Source organism: Pelodiscus sinensis, chromosome 4, assembly GCF_049634645.1.
Source record: "Pelodiscus sinensis isolate JC-2024 chromosome 4, ASM4963464v1, whole genome shotgun sequence".
NCBI classification, from domain to species: Eukaryota; Metazoa; Chordata; order Testudines; family Trionychidae; genus Pelodiscus; species Pelodiscus sinensis.
In genome coordinates this window covers 65,960,930-65,974,319 of record NC_134714.1, presented here as the reverse complement: position 1 = coordinate 65,974,319, position 13,390 = coordinate 65,960,930, and the positions used below count along the sequence as shown (strand labels likewise).

General features: G+C 41.9%; 1 protein-coding gene across 3 annotated transcripts in view; it reads left to right on the top strand.

The window, feature by feature from the left end:
• The window catches only part of LOC102448586 (cytosolic phospholipase A2 epsilon-like), a 34,373-nt gene extending 21,511 nt beyond the window's left edge, over window positions 1–12,862 (top strand). For all 3 annotated transcript variants that reach the window (XM_006130348.4, XM_075927203.1, XM_075927204.1), the window contains 9 exons: window positions 887–1,023; window positions 1,391–1,613; window positions 2,354–2,468; window positions 2,858–2,995; window positions 4,957–5,064; window positions 5,622–5,813; window positions 7,678–7,844; window positions 8,862–9,048; window positions 11,791–12,862. In XM_006130348.4, coding sequence (XP_006130410.3) covers window positions 887–1,023; window positions 1,391–1,613; window positions 2,354–2,468; window positions 2,858–2,995; window positions 4,957–5,064; window positions 5,622–5,813; window positions 7,678–7,844; window positions 8,862–9,048; window positions 11,791–11,999 — 1,476 coding nt within the window. In that variant the 3' untranslated portion in view covers window positions 12,000–12,862. The remainder of the gene's footprint in view (window positions 1–886; window positions 1,024–1,390; window positions 1,614–2,353; window positions 2,469–2,857; window positions 2,996–4,956; window positions 5,065–5,621; window positions 5,814–7,677; window positions 7,845–8,861; window positions 9,049–11,790) is intronic.
• Window positions 12,863–13,390: the final 528 nt, after the last annotated feature.

Sequence of the window (13,390 nt, the reverse complement as noted above, 5' to 3'; positions counted from 1 at the left end):
CTAGTGTCCCTACTCTGTTCCTCTTCACTACTGAGCATCCTCTTACAGCCCTTCTTTATGTACATGGATTTTACCCCTTCCATTTTGTCTCTTGTATACAGGCAATGTGCACTTTCCTTCACTTTATCATCTCAGCTACTTCATTTTGCTTCCTTTTCATTGTTCCCACATTCAGGGATGTCAGAGAGAACTCTTTAGCTTGCTCTTTTTAGCCACATGGGCCACAGTGTGGTAACTTGACCATTTTCCACAGCCATGAGACAAGAAGTTGCATGTAACTTCTTGGGCACACCCTATCCTTTGTACTGATATACTCCTTGAAGATGAAAGCTTGTGGACCGTATGTGAAGGATACAGCTTTCACAAACTGGCTGACCACACCTGACATTCTTGGTTTGAAATTGGAGTTTTCCCTTCTCCTAGATAGACTGCCTGGATGGCTAATGAGTCCCCTCTGCCTAGAGCAAGTTTCTTATAATGTGTCAGACTCCCATCTTTCACACCCCCACCTCCACTTAAACACACCACTGCAATGGGAAGGCAAGTAGTAGGAGTTTGGCTGCTAGAAGTTATGCATTGAGACAGTCATATGAGGCATTTTCTAGGGAATGAAAACCCATCTTGGCAACAAAAACGTTTTCAGAGGAACAAAAGCAAATGAGATTACAATAAGCCCTCCCCTTCCCTATTTCAAATAGATGCCTGAGCTACTCAGGTTGGGTCCAAATCAGATCCTAAACTTCCCCAGTGTTTGGGAGTGTGCATATGTGTATTTCAGTTTTGATCTTGTCAGAAGAGAGACTACCATGGTGGTTTGGAACGGGATTTGATCTAGTGTTCATATGACATGTGCTTTGCAGTAACTTGCTGTCTTTGTGTTGAATAGATTCCTGTAGTGGCAATCATGACAACTGGTGGTGGAATGAGATCACTGACAACGACGTATGGCAGTCTATCAGGTCTCAAGAAGTTAAATGTCATAGATTGTTCTACATACCTGACTGGCTTGTCTGGTACAACCTGGTAAGGAAGACATGATGAGAGTTCTCTGTGTGGGTGATACAAAAATCTATGCTAAAGAAATATTATGGAGCCACTGGTAACAGCTCCTCTCAGAGCAGAGTTGTGGTCTGAAACCTATTTATGACCCATTTTTTTTGACCCATTTATAACTTTGCTAGAAAAATCTCTTTTGGACTGGGAAATATTTATAGTTAGTGTCAGCGGAGAAGAATGTTTTTGGGGTACGTAGAAGGCAGAATCGATTTAGGACATGGAACCTTTTGCAAAGTGTACATTAACCCTTCAAATTGAAAATGTTAAATTTTGCACCTTCTCTTATAAAAGCTACTGGTTGTTTTTGTTTTTTCCCCTTCAATATATTTCCTAGGACTATGGCAAATTTGTACAGAGATGCTAATTGGTCACAGAAGGATCTGGATGAAAAAATCAATGAAGCTCGAAAACATGTGACCAAATGCAAGCTGGGTTCTTTTTCCATGGAACGTATGAAGTATTATAACAGGCAGCTACAACAGCGGAAAGAAGAAGGACATAGGACATCTTCTATAGATCTGTGGGGGCTCATTGTTGAATATTTGTTACATGATGGGGTACAGTATATCAAAGCATGGTTTTATTAAATCATTACAGTATAATAAATAATATTGCACTTATAATATTAACTTTATGGATGAGGAAACACGTCTCCCTTCCAGTTAACAGATATTTATAACTTTCTGAATCTGACCCATTTGGGATAATATTTTTTCAGTCTCGTTCAGAGTGCTCTGTGTGTGTGTGTAAGCGTGGACCACTTTTTAATATTCATCTGGGGCGGGGGGGAATTACTGTTTTCACTAGTAGGCTATGGATGCTTTGCATTGGAAAAATCACATTTTGAAAATGTAATAGTTAAGTGCTGTAGTTATAGTTTGAAGAGTGTTAGAACAACAAACAGTGGGCTATTATCCATTTGCTTTTATAGCATATGCAATTGCTGTATTCCTGTCCTATGCATTTCCAATCCTGTGTATAGCTGTAGACCATGCCAGAACCCCTTTATGTCCTAGGCATCTCTTCTTTTATTCACTCCCTATCATGTTGGTCTGAAAGTGCCATCACAACATGTACCATATAGTTACCGAGAACGTGCAGTCAACAGGGTTGTAAGCAGTTCATGAAAATTTTGTAGAATATGGAAGATCCCAGTCACATTAATCCCTGCACACGATGCAGTCATATAATGGGAAACATGGCTGAAATGTGACGATTTTACTGTATTCCAAGTATAGATACACTGTGCCAGTCTATCCCCCCACCCCTCAATTTAGCCATTTTTCTTTTGAAACAGAAAGACTACCATAAACTCTCGGATCAGCGACAGGCAGTGGATCAGGGCCAGAACCCATTGCCCATCTATGTGGCAATCAATGTCAAAGATGACTATAGCACTATGGATTTCAAAGGTAAAGATACTCCAGAGATGTACTCGCTTTTTAAACTGAGGAAGCAGCTCAGTTTTGTGGGTAAGACCTCATATAGATTAATCCAAATTCCCTCTAAAGTAAAGACCAGGTCATGACCTGGTCAAAATTAGCATAGTTCCTCTGAAGTTAATGGAGCTATATAATTTTACTCCAGCTGGCTTTTTGTAATCCCTGGCTTTAATTTTTGGGATGTTTCTACATTTCTGGAGTCTGTCCAGGTTCAAAAATGCTTGTAATAAACTTTCAGTGGTTCAATCTTTTTATATCTCTCTTTATCCATTGGATCACAGCATAAGTCATTGTCCTCAGCAAGGTGAATGCTCTCAAAGGTTTTTTGTTTTTGTCTTTTTGTTTGTGGCTGTTTGCAGAATGGATGGAATTCACCCCATATGAGGTTGGAATCATGAAATATGGAGCTTTCATTCGCTCTGAAGACTTTGGAAGTGAATTCTTCATGGGTCGGCTGATGAAAAGGCTCCCAGAATCCCGGATCTGCTACTTGGAAGGTGATTTATTGTCCTGGAAATATGATGATAGACTAAAAAATGTGTTTGAATATATCTACCGACCACCTTGCATATGTACCTGTGAGGTTCAGGCAAGTTTGTACTTGGGGGTGACAAACTTGTGCTGTTGCTGCTACTCATGGCTACACTCCCATTTTTAGTGCATTAGCTCAGATGAGTGCTAGCACAAGAATGTGTACGTAAGCTGGGACTCCCTGCATCTTGATCTTGCAGTGTAGACATAGCCCAAGCTTGTTCAATTTAATCTCTTGAATATGGTCTTAATCTAGAATTTTAGCTCAGATGAATATTTGTCTGTAATAGCGTGACAAAAGGTGACTAAACCTCATGCAGTCAGTGAAACTATAATGCTCTGCAACACAAGCATACCAGTGATATCTAGAAAATAATATAACAACACTTGACCCTTTTGAGAATCTGATATACCAGTACTTCCCGGATTTCAAAATTCTTGAGTTAATACACTCCTAGAAAGAGGGAGAGAGAAATTAAGATTCGTAAGCAACAGAGAAAAGAAAGATGATTTCGGAAGGAAATGAATGGATGATCTGGAGAGATACAGGAAGGCTTCCATCTTATGCTGGATTTGACTTATAACTTTTACTGTGACAGACTATATGAATTAGTGTTAGGCAAAATTGTTTCACTCAAGGTAGAGACCTGTAAAGAACTGCTCTGCTTAAGGAATTACTGAGAGGGCAGGGGGAGTATTTTGCCCCAGAAGTCACAAATTCTTTTTCAGGCTCTCAGGTATGTAAATGCAAGCTGCACCCTGTGTTAAAATGGTTAAAGTCATTTCCTTGGTGCATCATACCTGGTCTACAGAGAGAGCAGCGTACATAAGAAGACCGCATTCCTGAATTTCCCAGAGCACAGACGCTATTGTGGCCCCTTTCAAGGCATACACAATAGAGGAAGATTCCTTGCACCCTTCTCCTCCCCTCGCACACCCACACAAAGCCAGACACGATCTGCTCCTTAAAGCTTAAAGACCCTAAGTCAGACAGTAACAGCAAAAATTTTGAATTGTGCAAAAACAGATGCCCACAAAAATAAAAGGTAACGGAACAATTTCAGGTGGAAGGATAAAAGGCAGTTTTCAATTAAATGCTCCCAAAACTCGATCATATAGGCTAGGGCTACTCAACATGCAGCCCGTGGGCTGCATGTGGCCCGTGGCCTGTTGGTTTGCGGCCCGTGGTGTGATTTGGGTTTATGCAGGGCTCAACACATAGCCTGCAGGTGTGAGCCAAAACAAAAAAGTAATCAATATAATGGTCTTCTGTTGATATATAATTTAGTAGTTAAATTCCTGGACTGTCATTGCTCATTAAAAGTGCTAACATATGGGTGGAAATTGGGTAACTACTGCATTTTATTAATATCAGCAGAACTGACTTAAATGGGACCTGCGTGTTGTGTAGTCTTGCCTTAATCTTTGTATTCATGCCCATCAGTGTGAAAGAATCTATTTGCATATATTTGCATATATATTTGCATGTATATGCAAGCACGCTTAAGTTGTGGCCCTCGGCATGTGCTGTGAGTATCATTGTGGCCTCGGGGGCTTCCAAGGTTGAATAGCCCTGATATAGGCCTTCATAAAATCTCTAGCATGGCCCACTCTCACCATTTTATTACAAGTGTTGAGTTATTTGGTGTGTTTTTTTTCTTGAAGTCTAGAATCATATGAGTACATAAGAATTACAACTTTAATTAAAAAAAAAAGATTTCTTAGCTCTCATAGTATTAGAGCAAAGCTTGGAAATGTGCACCAAAAATGCCCTAAAGATTAAAAATCCCAGAAAACAAACATAAAACCTCAATATTTTTAAACCCATCTCATTATTTTAATCCAATCTTTTATGATTTTTAGAGGGCATGACTTACGTTTTTAAATGCGAAGGGTTGGCAATACTGATATATTTCTCCTTACACAGGCATGTGGAGTAGTTTATTTTCCCTGAATCTGTTATATATCTGGAATTTGTCTCACACTTCAGAGGACTTTTGGCACAGGTGGACCCGTGACAGAATAAATGATATCGGTAAGTTACCTTATAGCTCTGCCGTAACATTTATTTATCATTATACTTCACATAAATTGGAAGTATTTTATTTTTAAAAATCTGTGGACCAGATTTTTACTGATTACCATTCTGGAATAATTTCTGATTAACCTTTAGATCACTATACATAATCATTGACTATGTAAGAGAGTAAATATAGTCAGGAATAATGAGCCTGGTTTACAGATATTTAGTGACTGAAAAAACACCACATGAATAGTTGCTGGGGGTTTTAATTTTGGCAAATACAGTTCAACATAGTTTGTCAGTGTTATGATTTGTAGGCAGTGTGACGTTGTATGGCTTATTGGATTTTGGGGATTTGTTTTTAAGATAGCCCTGGGGCATTTTAAGAAATTTTGTCTTGATAGATCACAAAAAAGTGTATCTATCTTTTGTTAAGGTGCTCATGAGAATTTTCATCATGGACACTCAACTAATGGCATGCAGATTTTAATTGCTGCTTATTGCTATTCTGGGGGCTTCTTAGAACTATTTATGTAGGCGAACAAGCCCTTTTATTACTTCTTTTGCAGAGGAAGAGCCTGTCCTCCCTATGAAGTCACATGAACAGAAGACTCAAGTATTCACCTCAGCAGGTCCCTTTTCCCGTGCTCTTCGTGGTGCCATTACAGAGCGTGTGTCAGTTGCCCAATACCACAGTTTCCTAAAAGGCCTCCAGCTGCATAACAACTACCTACAGAATGACACATTTTGTAGATGGAAAGGTAATAGCACTTGCCCTTCTGCAACATCCTTTGAAGGAATTTGGAGTCTGGAGTATAGTGTGGAGGCTTGGGAGAGAATGAATGGATTTTATTTAACAAGAAAACAAACAATGCCGCTCCCCTCCCAAACCCTGCTTCCCTACATGCCAACCCTTGAGCCTACTTTTAAACAGAATTGTTTGAGCAACCAATTGAACTTGATAGGGCTGAAAATCTTTAGTGACATGGATATGATGGGGCTCAAGCTCATTTCTCTTTGGGCTGTAGCCACTTGATTAAATCTCCATAGGTGCTCTCAGTGTGTAGACAGCATTCACGGTCTTTATGAACACAGAAGAGACACTAAGGCCCAGAGTCACAAAAGAATTTAAGGCCCCTAACTCCAGTGAGAGTTTGAGCATCTGGGCCTGAATGGGTAGACAAAAGGAATCCTTGATCATTAGAAGAGTGCACCATTGCTGATCAAATGGGCTAAATGCCAGCTTCCTAGAGATCCCCGGACCTGCTTATCTAATGCTCCAGTTAATTATCTGCATTTTAAAGAGAATGACAAATTAATTTATTTGTTAATGGTTAGCAGTTAAATTCTGTGGTTAGCAATTAGACTCCTATGGCTGGTCCAAGCCAGCTCTGTGTGCAGGGCTGTTTAATTGTAGTGTAGACTTCAGGGCTCTGAGGCCATTGGGGTCCCAGAGCCAGACTCCATATCAAGCCCAGAAGTCTTCAATTCACAGTCCCACAGCTTGAGTCCTGTGAGTGTGGCAGCTGGCACAGGCCAGCCGTGGGTTTTTAACTGTAGTGCATAGATATAACTATTGCACATTATTGGAAAAAAGAGATCCCTCCTATGGCATTGTGGTATAGTAAAATATATCTTGTAATGGAACAGCTTTCACATTGTTAGGACAAAGCCTTGTTTTCCTGTGCTGAGCCCCAAGGCTGACAATGATAACAGCCCAGCTGCAATAAGACCTTGAGCTTTGTTAAAACTTCCGCTGAATTTGTTAAAACTGCAACTCCCCTCCTGGATTCTCACAGGCTTACAAGAAGCTGTTTTGTTGAATCTTGCTGTCTTTGCTCTGTCTCTCCTTATCTGCAGAACCAGTCCACCCCAGCCTTTTCTCCCCCCTTACTTTGGCTCCATATTCTTGTGCAAAGATCCATTCCTTCTTGAACAAAGAACCGATAAACTAGCTGTAGCTGGTATAATGATATGCAGGACGTATGTAAAAAAATACTTATGTTCCTGCTAATTCTTTGGAAGCTGCTGTTGCGCTCTCTCCAATGCATTGCTAATAAAACTGCTTAGTATTATCTGTGTGGCTGAATTCTTGGGAAAAGAATTCCTTTGCTTAACAACACCAAGTATGTGCATAAGAGAAATGCCAAAAAGAAGATCCTATTTAGGAATTTGGTCACCTTAGTTAGTGTACTCATAGGAGAAGAGCTCCTAATCTAGCAAGCCAGAATCTTTAGCCAAGTTCTTTGTATGTGAACCTGATCCAGAATGTGTAATATGCAATTTAGAGTGTTAATGTTATATTGTAACTTTGCCTTAATATATATTTTTTTAAATAAATGCATCCAAAAGAAAAAGAGAAAGAAGTGAGAGGAAGAATGGGTGGATTAGTACGCTTTGAAGAAGTTAGGAATAAAATGAACATATAGATTCTGACATCATGGAAAATAGTTGTTCTAATTTAAGGGTGAGCAACAGTGATGTAAATAGATTACCAAATGTCTAAGGAAATTAGAGATGTGGGAAGCGGCTGAATACCCTTTTCTCTTGGTCAGTATGTTCATTAGAGCATCAGGATCTACTCTTACGGGATTTCACATATAACAAGACATCTTTTCCTTCTAGATACTGTGCTGGACACATCACCTAATCAGCTGACTGAAACAGCAGAATGCCTATCCCTGGTCGATACTGGATTCTTCATCAATACCAGCTGCCCTCCACTTTTGAGGCCAGAGAGGAAAGTGGATGTCATCCTACATTTAAATTATAGTGCAGGATCACAGATACTGGTGAGAAAAATCAGATTTTTTTTCTTAGTTTTTCCAATAATAGTTACTTGTCTGTAAATTTTTAGCACTTAAGCTTCTGCAGTATTGTAACTATTAAAAGCCCATTGTTAAGTACTCTGAACCATAGTGTTTTAGCTTAATGCTGCAGCTTAAACTTGTATTCACATTCTCTAATCCAATCATTTGCTGAGTGTTTTTTGTTGAGTGCCCTAAGAAAAATTTAAAAATCTGGCCATGGATTTTCATATATTGCATGTTTCTTAACGGGAAAGCCAGGGCTATCCCTTAAGTAGCCTACTGTAAAATCTCGAGTATAATGCGCACCTATGTATAATGCGCCCCTCCCTTTTAAACGTTAGAATTCTTGACTAAACTAAACTCTTATCTATAATGCACACCCCCATTATACTCGAGATTTTACGGTATCCTATTTGCCCGCATATTCCTCCTGCTAATTCTTCTAACACCATATAAGCAACTCCAAAGCACAATAAATCTACAAAGTCAGATTAGGAAGCTCCTCACAACTCCAAGGCACAACTGCAAACACAAACTGAGCTTGCACCTGCCAGAGGAGTGTCCCCTACTCAGCTGCTGGCGTGCCGAGCTCATGCCTGCCGGGGGAGTGTCCCCCACCCAGCTGTCCTCGTGCTGCGCTCGCGCCTGTTGGGGGAGTGTCCCCCATCCAGCTGTCCACGTGCTGCGCTCGCGCCTGCTGGGGGAGTGTCCCTCACCCAGCTGTCCGCGCACCGAGCTCACGCCTGCCGGTCCCATCCTGTCTCCCCTACACCGCCCTCCCCCCCCCCCCCCCAGCTCGTGCCTGCCGAGGGTGAGTTTAAAACTTAAAAAAAAAAATCCTCCTATAAATAATGCGCACCCCGCCTTTGATGCTAAAAAAAAAAACGGGAAAAAAGTGTGCATTATACTTGAGATTTTACGGTAGTACAATTTAATATTTGCTTCAGGAAATCCTGATCTCAGCCTGTTCTTTGGGTTTTCATATTGTCTTTGATCTAGCCTCTGGACCAGTCCTATAAGTACTTCTCAGAACAAGGAATCCCATTCCCAAAAGTTGTGCTGAGTGAAGAAGAGAGGAAAAATTTAAAGGAGTGCTACCTCTTTGAAGATGCTGAGACTGCAGGGGCTCCTATATTGCTATTTTTCCCACTAGTGAATGACACCTACCAAAGTTACAAAGCACCTGGTAAGTTATCAACAGTAGCCAAGTATTCAGTGAAGGCCATTCTGATTAGCTGGTCAACTGACTGAATTTAATTCTTTAATTCATTCCTCTCCACTTGCTCATTTCACTGCAACAAACCTCTCCAATGCCTAACTTACCACTTTTACATATTTCCTATTAAGAATAAGACCTGTTTTATTTCCATATTAATCTTCATCTGTTACATATCCCTAGTTATCTTGCTGTATATAAGTAAAAACTGTAGTAATTAAAAATGCAAAATCTTTAAACTAAAGTCAAAGGAAGCATACATTTAAGGAGAAACCCCCAATATAATTACAAGCTTCCTTTTCTTTTAACAGACTTTGTGTGTGTTTGTGTGCCTGTGTGTGTGTATGCACGTGTGTGTGATATTGGGTCTCTGTCCCAAGTATAGAATGGCCAGTGTCACACCTCTGAGACTTTATGGCTATGAGAGCTTTGCTTTCCTTGTAAATAACCTGTTCATGGACATGGAGGTAGAAATAGCCATTCCATTGAATGGGGTCACTGTTTCACCTATTAAATATGTTTTGTGGCTTGTACTCTTCCTTTGGTTCCATTCCCCTTCCCCAAATCCCACCGTTTGCCATGTTGTTATTTTCCTTTCCTGCCTGTTTCCCAGATGACTTTTCTAAGGCTGTTATAAGCAGACAAGAGACACTCATAGGGGGATAGTCACCTAGGGTATGTCTACACTACAGCGCTAATTCAAACTAACTTAGTTCGAATTAGTTAATTCAAACTAAGCTAATTCGAATTAGCGCATCTAGACTTAAAAACCAGTTCGAATTAGCGTTTTGCTAATTCGAACTAGCATGTCCACACCGAGTGGACCCTGAACTGAGGTTAAGGATGGCCGGAAGCAGTGCCGGCAGGGCATCAGATTAGGACTTAGAGCATGGAGCTGCTGTCTCAGGCTAGCCGAGGGCTGTGCTTAAAGGAACCCGACCCCCACCCCGGACAGACAGTTCTCAGGGGTTCCCCGCTTGCAAAGCAGTCCTGGCTTGGAGTGCCCTGAGTGCCCACACTCGGCACATCACAGCATTCGGCTATCAGCCTGTCTGCACTTGCCACAGGCTGCCATCCGGAGGGGGGGTCAATCAAGGGGCTTCAGGAGAGCTTCCTCCCCGAGGAGCCCGCAGAGCCAGCCCAGTCCTCCCCATCGGGAGCTCGTACCCCATTCCTCCGTCACCTCCTTCCACTTACCCCTCCCTAACCTCCCTTCCTGATGTACGAAATAAAGGACACGTGTGTTCAAAAATAGAAACTGTCTTTATTGAACAAACCCCGGGGAGACTGGGAAAAGGAGGTGGGAGAGGGGAAGAGAGAGGGTGGGAGAGGGGAGGGCAACTAAAATGATCAGGGGTTTGGAACAGGTCCCATATGAAGAGAGGCTAAAGAGACTGGGACTTTTCAGCTTAGAAAAGAGGAGACTGAGGGGGGATATGATAGAGGTCTATAAAAGCATGAGTGGTGTGGAGAGGGTGCATAAAGAAAAGTTCTTCATTAGTTCCCATAATAGAAGGACTAGAGGACACCAAATGAAATGAATGGGTAGCAGGCTTCAAACTAACAACAGAAAGTTCTTCTTCACAAAGCAAATAGTCAATCTGTGGAACTCCTTGCTGCAGGAGGCTGTGAAGGCTAAAACTAGAACAGAATTTAAAGAGAATTGAGATAAAGTCATGGAGGTTGGGTCCATGGAGTGGTATTAGCCAGGTGGTAGAAATGGTGTCCCTGGCCTCTGTTTGTGGAAGGCTGGAGATGGATGGCACAAGACAAATGGCTTGGTCATTGTCTTCGGTCCATCCCCTCCAGGGTACCTAGTGTTGGCCGCTGTTGACAGACAGACTACTGGGCTAGATGGACCTTTGATCTGACCCAGTACGGCCATTCTAAGCTCAGGGCTCAGGGTCGGGGGTCTCAGTGGACCACCTTGATTTTCATGCAAACCTGCTCCGGGGTGGCCAGGCTGGCAGCTATCCTTCCCTAGACGGCCACTTTCCTGTGCCTAGTGCGGAGGTCGTGGATGAGGTTCACGATGTCTGCACTAGAGCAGGCGGGCGCCCGCCTCTTGCGGGCCTGGGCAGGCTCCCGGGAGCCGCCAGCCTGGTCCTGGGAAGAGGCGGAGGGCTGGGTGGCAGCGGGTGGCTGGCTCGAGCCGTGCCAGGTGCAGGGTCTGCTGGCTGGGTGCTGGCAGGCTTGCATCTGACACGGGCACCGTAGCCAGCCCTTGCCCCTTTAAGGGCTCCGGGGCCGGGAGGGGGGCAGAAGAGTTTCCCTGGTGGTGCCCAGAGTGGCCACCAGGGAAAGCTGGGGAGGGCCAGCCTCCCACTAGTTCGAATTAAGTGGCTACACCACCCTTAATTCGAACTACTTAATTCGAACTAGGCATTAGTCCTCGTAGAATGAGGTTTACCTAGTTCGAATTAAGCGCTCCGCTAGTTCGAATTAAGTTCGAACTAGCGGTTTGTATGTGTAGCCTGTTAGTTCGAATTAACTCTGTAGTGTAGACATACCCCTATAGATCAGGCAACTGACATTCCCATGATCCAGGGATCAAATTAGTGAATTGCAACAGAAACACTTGTAAAACGTGCCCAGACATTCAAACGGGTGAGCCTCTCATTACAGAGAAAACTCCCTCTCTGTGCAATTATTGGTGGTACATGAAGAGATCAGCCCATACTGCAGCAATGTCCTGTTGAACTTTTTCCCTAGGGGTGAAGCGCTGCAGTTCAGAGATGGAGGAAGGCAAAGTTGATCTTACCAGTCACTTTTCCCCCTATTCTACATATTCAGTCACATACAAGGAGAAAGATTATGATCAGCTGATTAAACTGACTGAATACAACATCCTGAATAACAAACACCTGATTCTTCAAGCCTTGCGTACAGCATTGGAAAGTAAAAGGCAACATAAAAAATAGTCACCATGGCAAGTGTCTTTTATCTTCTAGCACATGGAGAACCACAGCTTTTCTGAAGATTGGCCAGTTTGACCCTATTAACTAGCTGTCCCCGATAAGCAAAGGTCTCCCAATGGAGTGGCCTTCCTCATTCCCCCAATGAATTTTATTGCTACAAAATGAATTTAGGAGACTAAAGTGCAATTTGTAGAAATACAGTACATGGATAGTCATAGACAAAGAGCTGCTGTGGTGATGGGCATGTTCTAAATACCTAAAGAGTGAGTTTAAAAATGTGTCTAAACTACAGTGTATATGCTGGATTCAATTCATATTTAAATAACACTAGTTCTGCCTTGTTTTAGTTTAGAAACAACTAGTCAGTGAACTATTGCCCATGGGCCAGACTGTGACATGTTTCACTAAGATGCACTGTAGGGAAGAGGACTAGGAATTCTGCCAGTCAAGCCATTGAAGGCTCAAGGACAATTACGGTCCCTGTGAGGAGGGGAACACAAGAACTGCTCTCTCTTAGATACTAAAGTTACAGTCTTATTTAATTCCGAGATAGCTGTAGACCTCCCCCTCAGTGCCTGCAGAGTTAGGCAGCAGCCATATACAGATTTTGTAGATTGTTGTAGAGCCTAAAACAGGGATTTAGGTTTGTCTGAGGCTTAAATTCCTACGTACCTTTGTTCTTCCCCTAGTTCTTGTAACATGCTTTGGTTAAGTTTACTTTTAACATCCACTTTTCATTTGTTTTTTAACATATAAACTGAATGTTCTGCCTGTCTTCAAAGTATCAGAGGTGCCCTTGTAATTATCTGTTATTTATGTTTTTAATCAACAGTTCTAATTTAAAATAAACTTATGTCCTGATTTGACCATTGTCTGGGATTTCATAGAATTTAATGGTAATTTTAAAGGCTAACTGATTCAGAATGCACTTTCCTATTCTTCTACACTCCCTAGCTGTGTAAAGCAACACAGCAGGTGGAATATAAAATCATATAATCAGACACATCTTTTTTTATCATTATTCTTCTGTGTGGAGTCAAAGCACTAAAACCATGTGAGTGCTAGTTGGCATAGCCTTTTCAATTTGGCATTAATTTGTTTAGTGGCAGCTTCGAGCTCTGATTTTTCTGCAGCACTGGTGATGGAGATCCAGAAATATTGACCCTTTGAGATTTCTCTTAAGCATTAATTTCCAGGGGAGAGGTGGGTCAAAATTGACTTTTATTTCCGAGTTCTAGTATAGCAGTTGAGCTGCTGTAAATCCTCAGTTAAGAGGCCAAACTCCTTGAAAATTAAGAGACTTCAGGCACAATGGTGATTACAGCCAAGATGAATTACGATGTGCCTACATATTTGTCCAACTTGAGCTCCATACAAGCTTTTTTTTTTTTAAT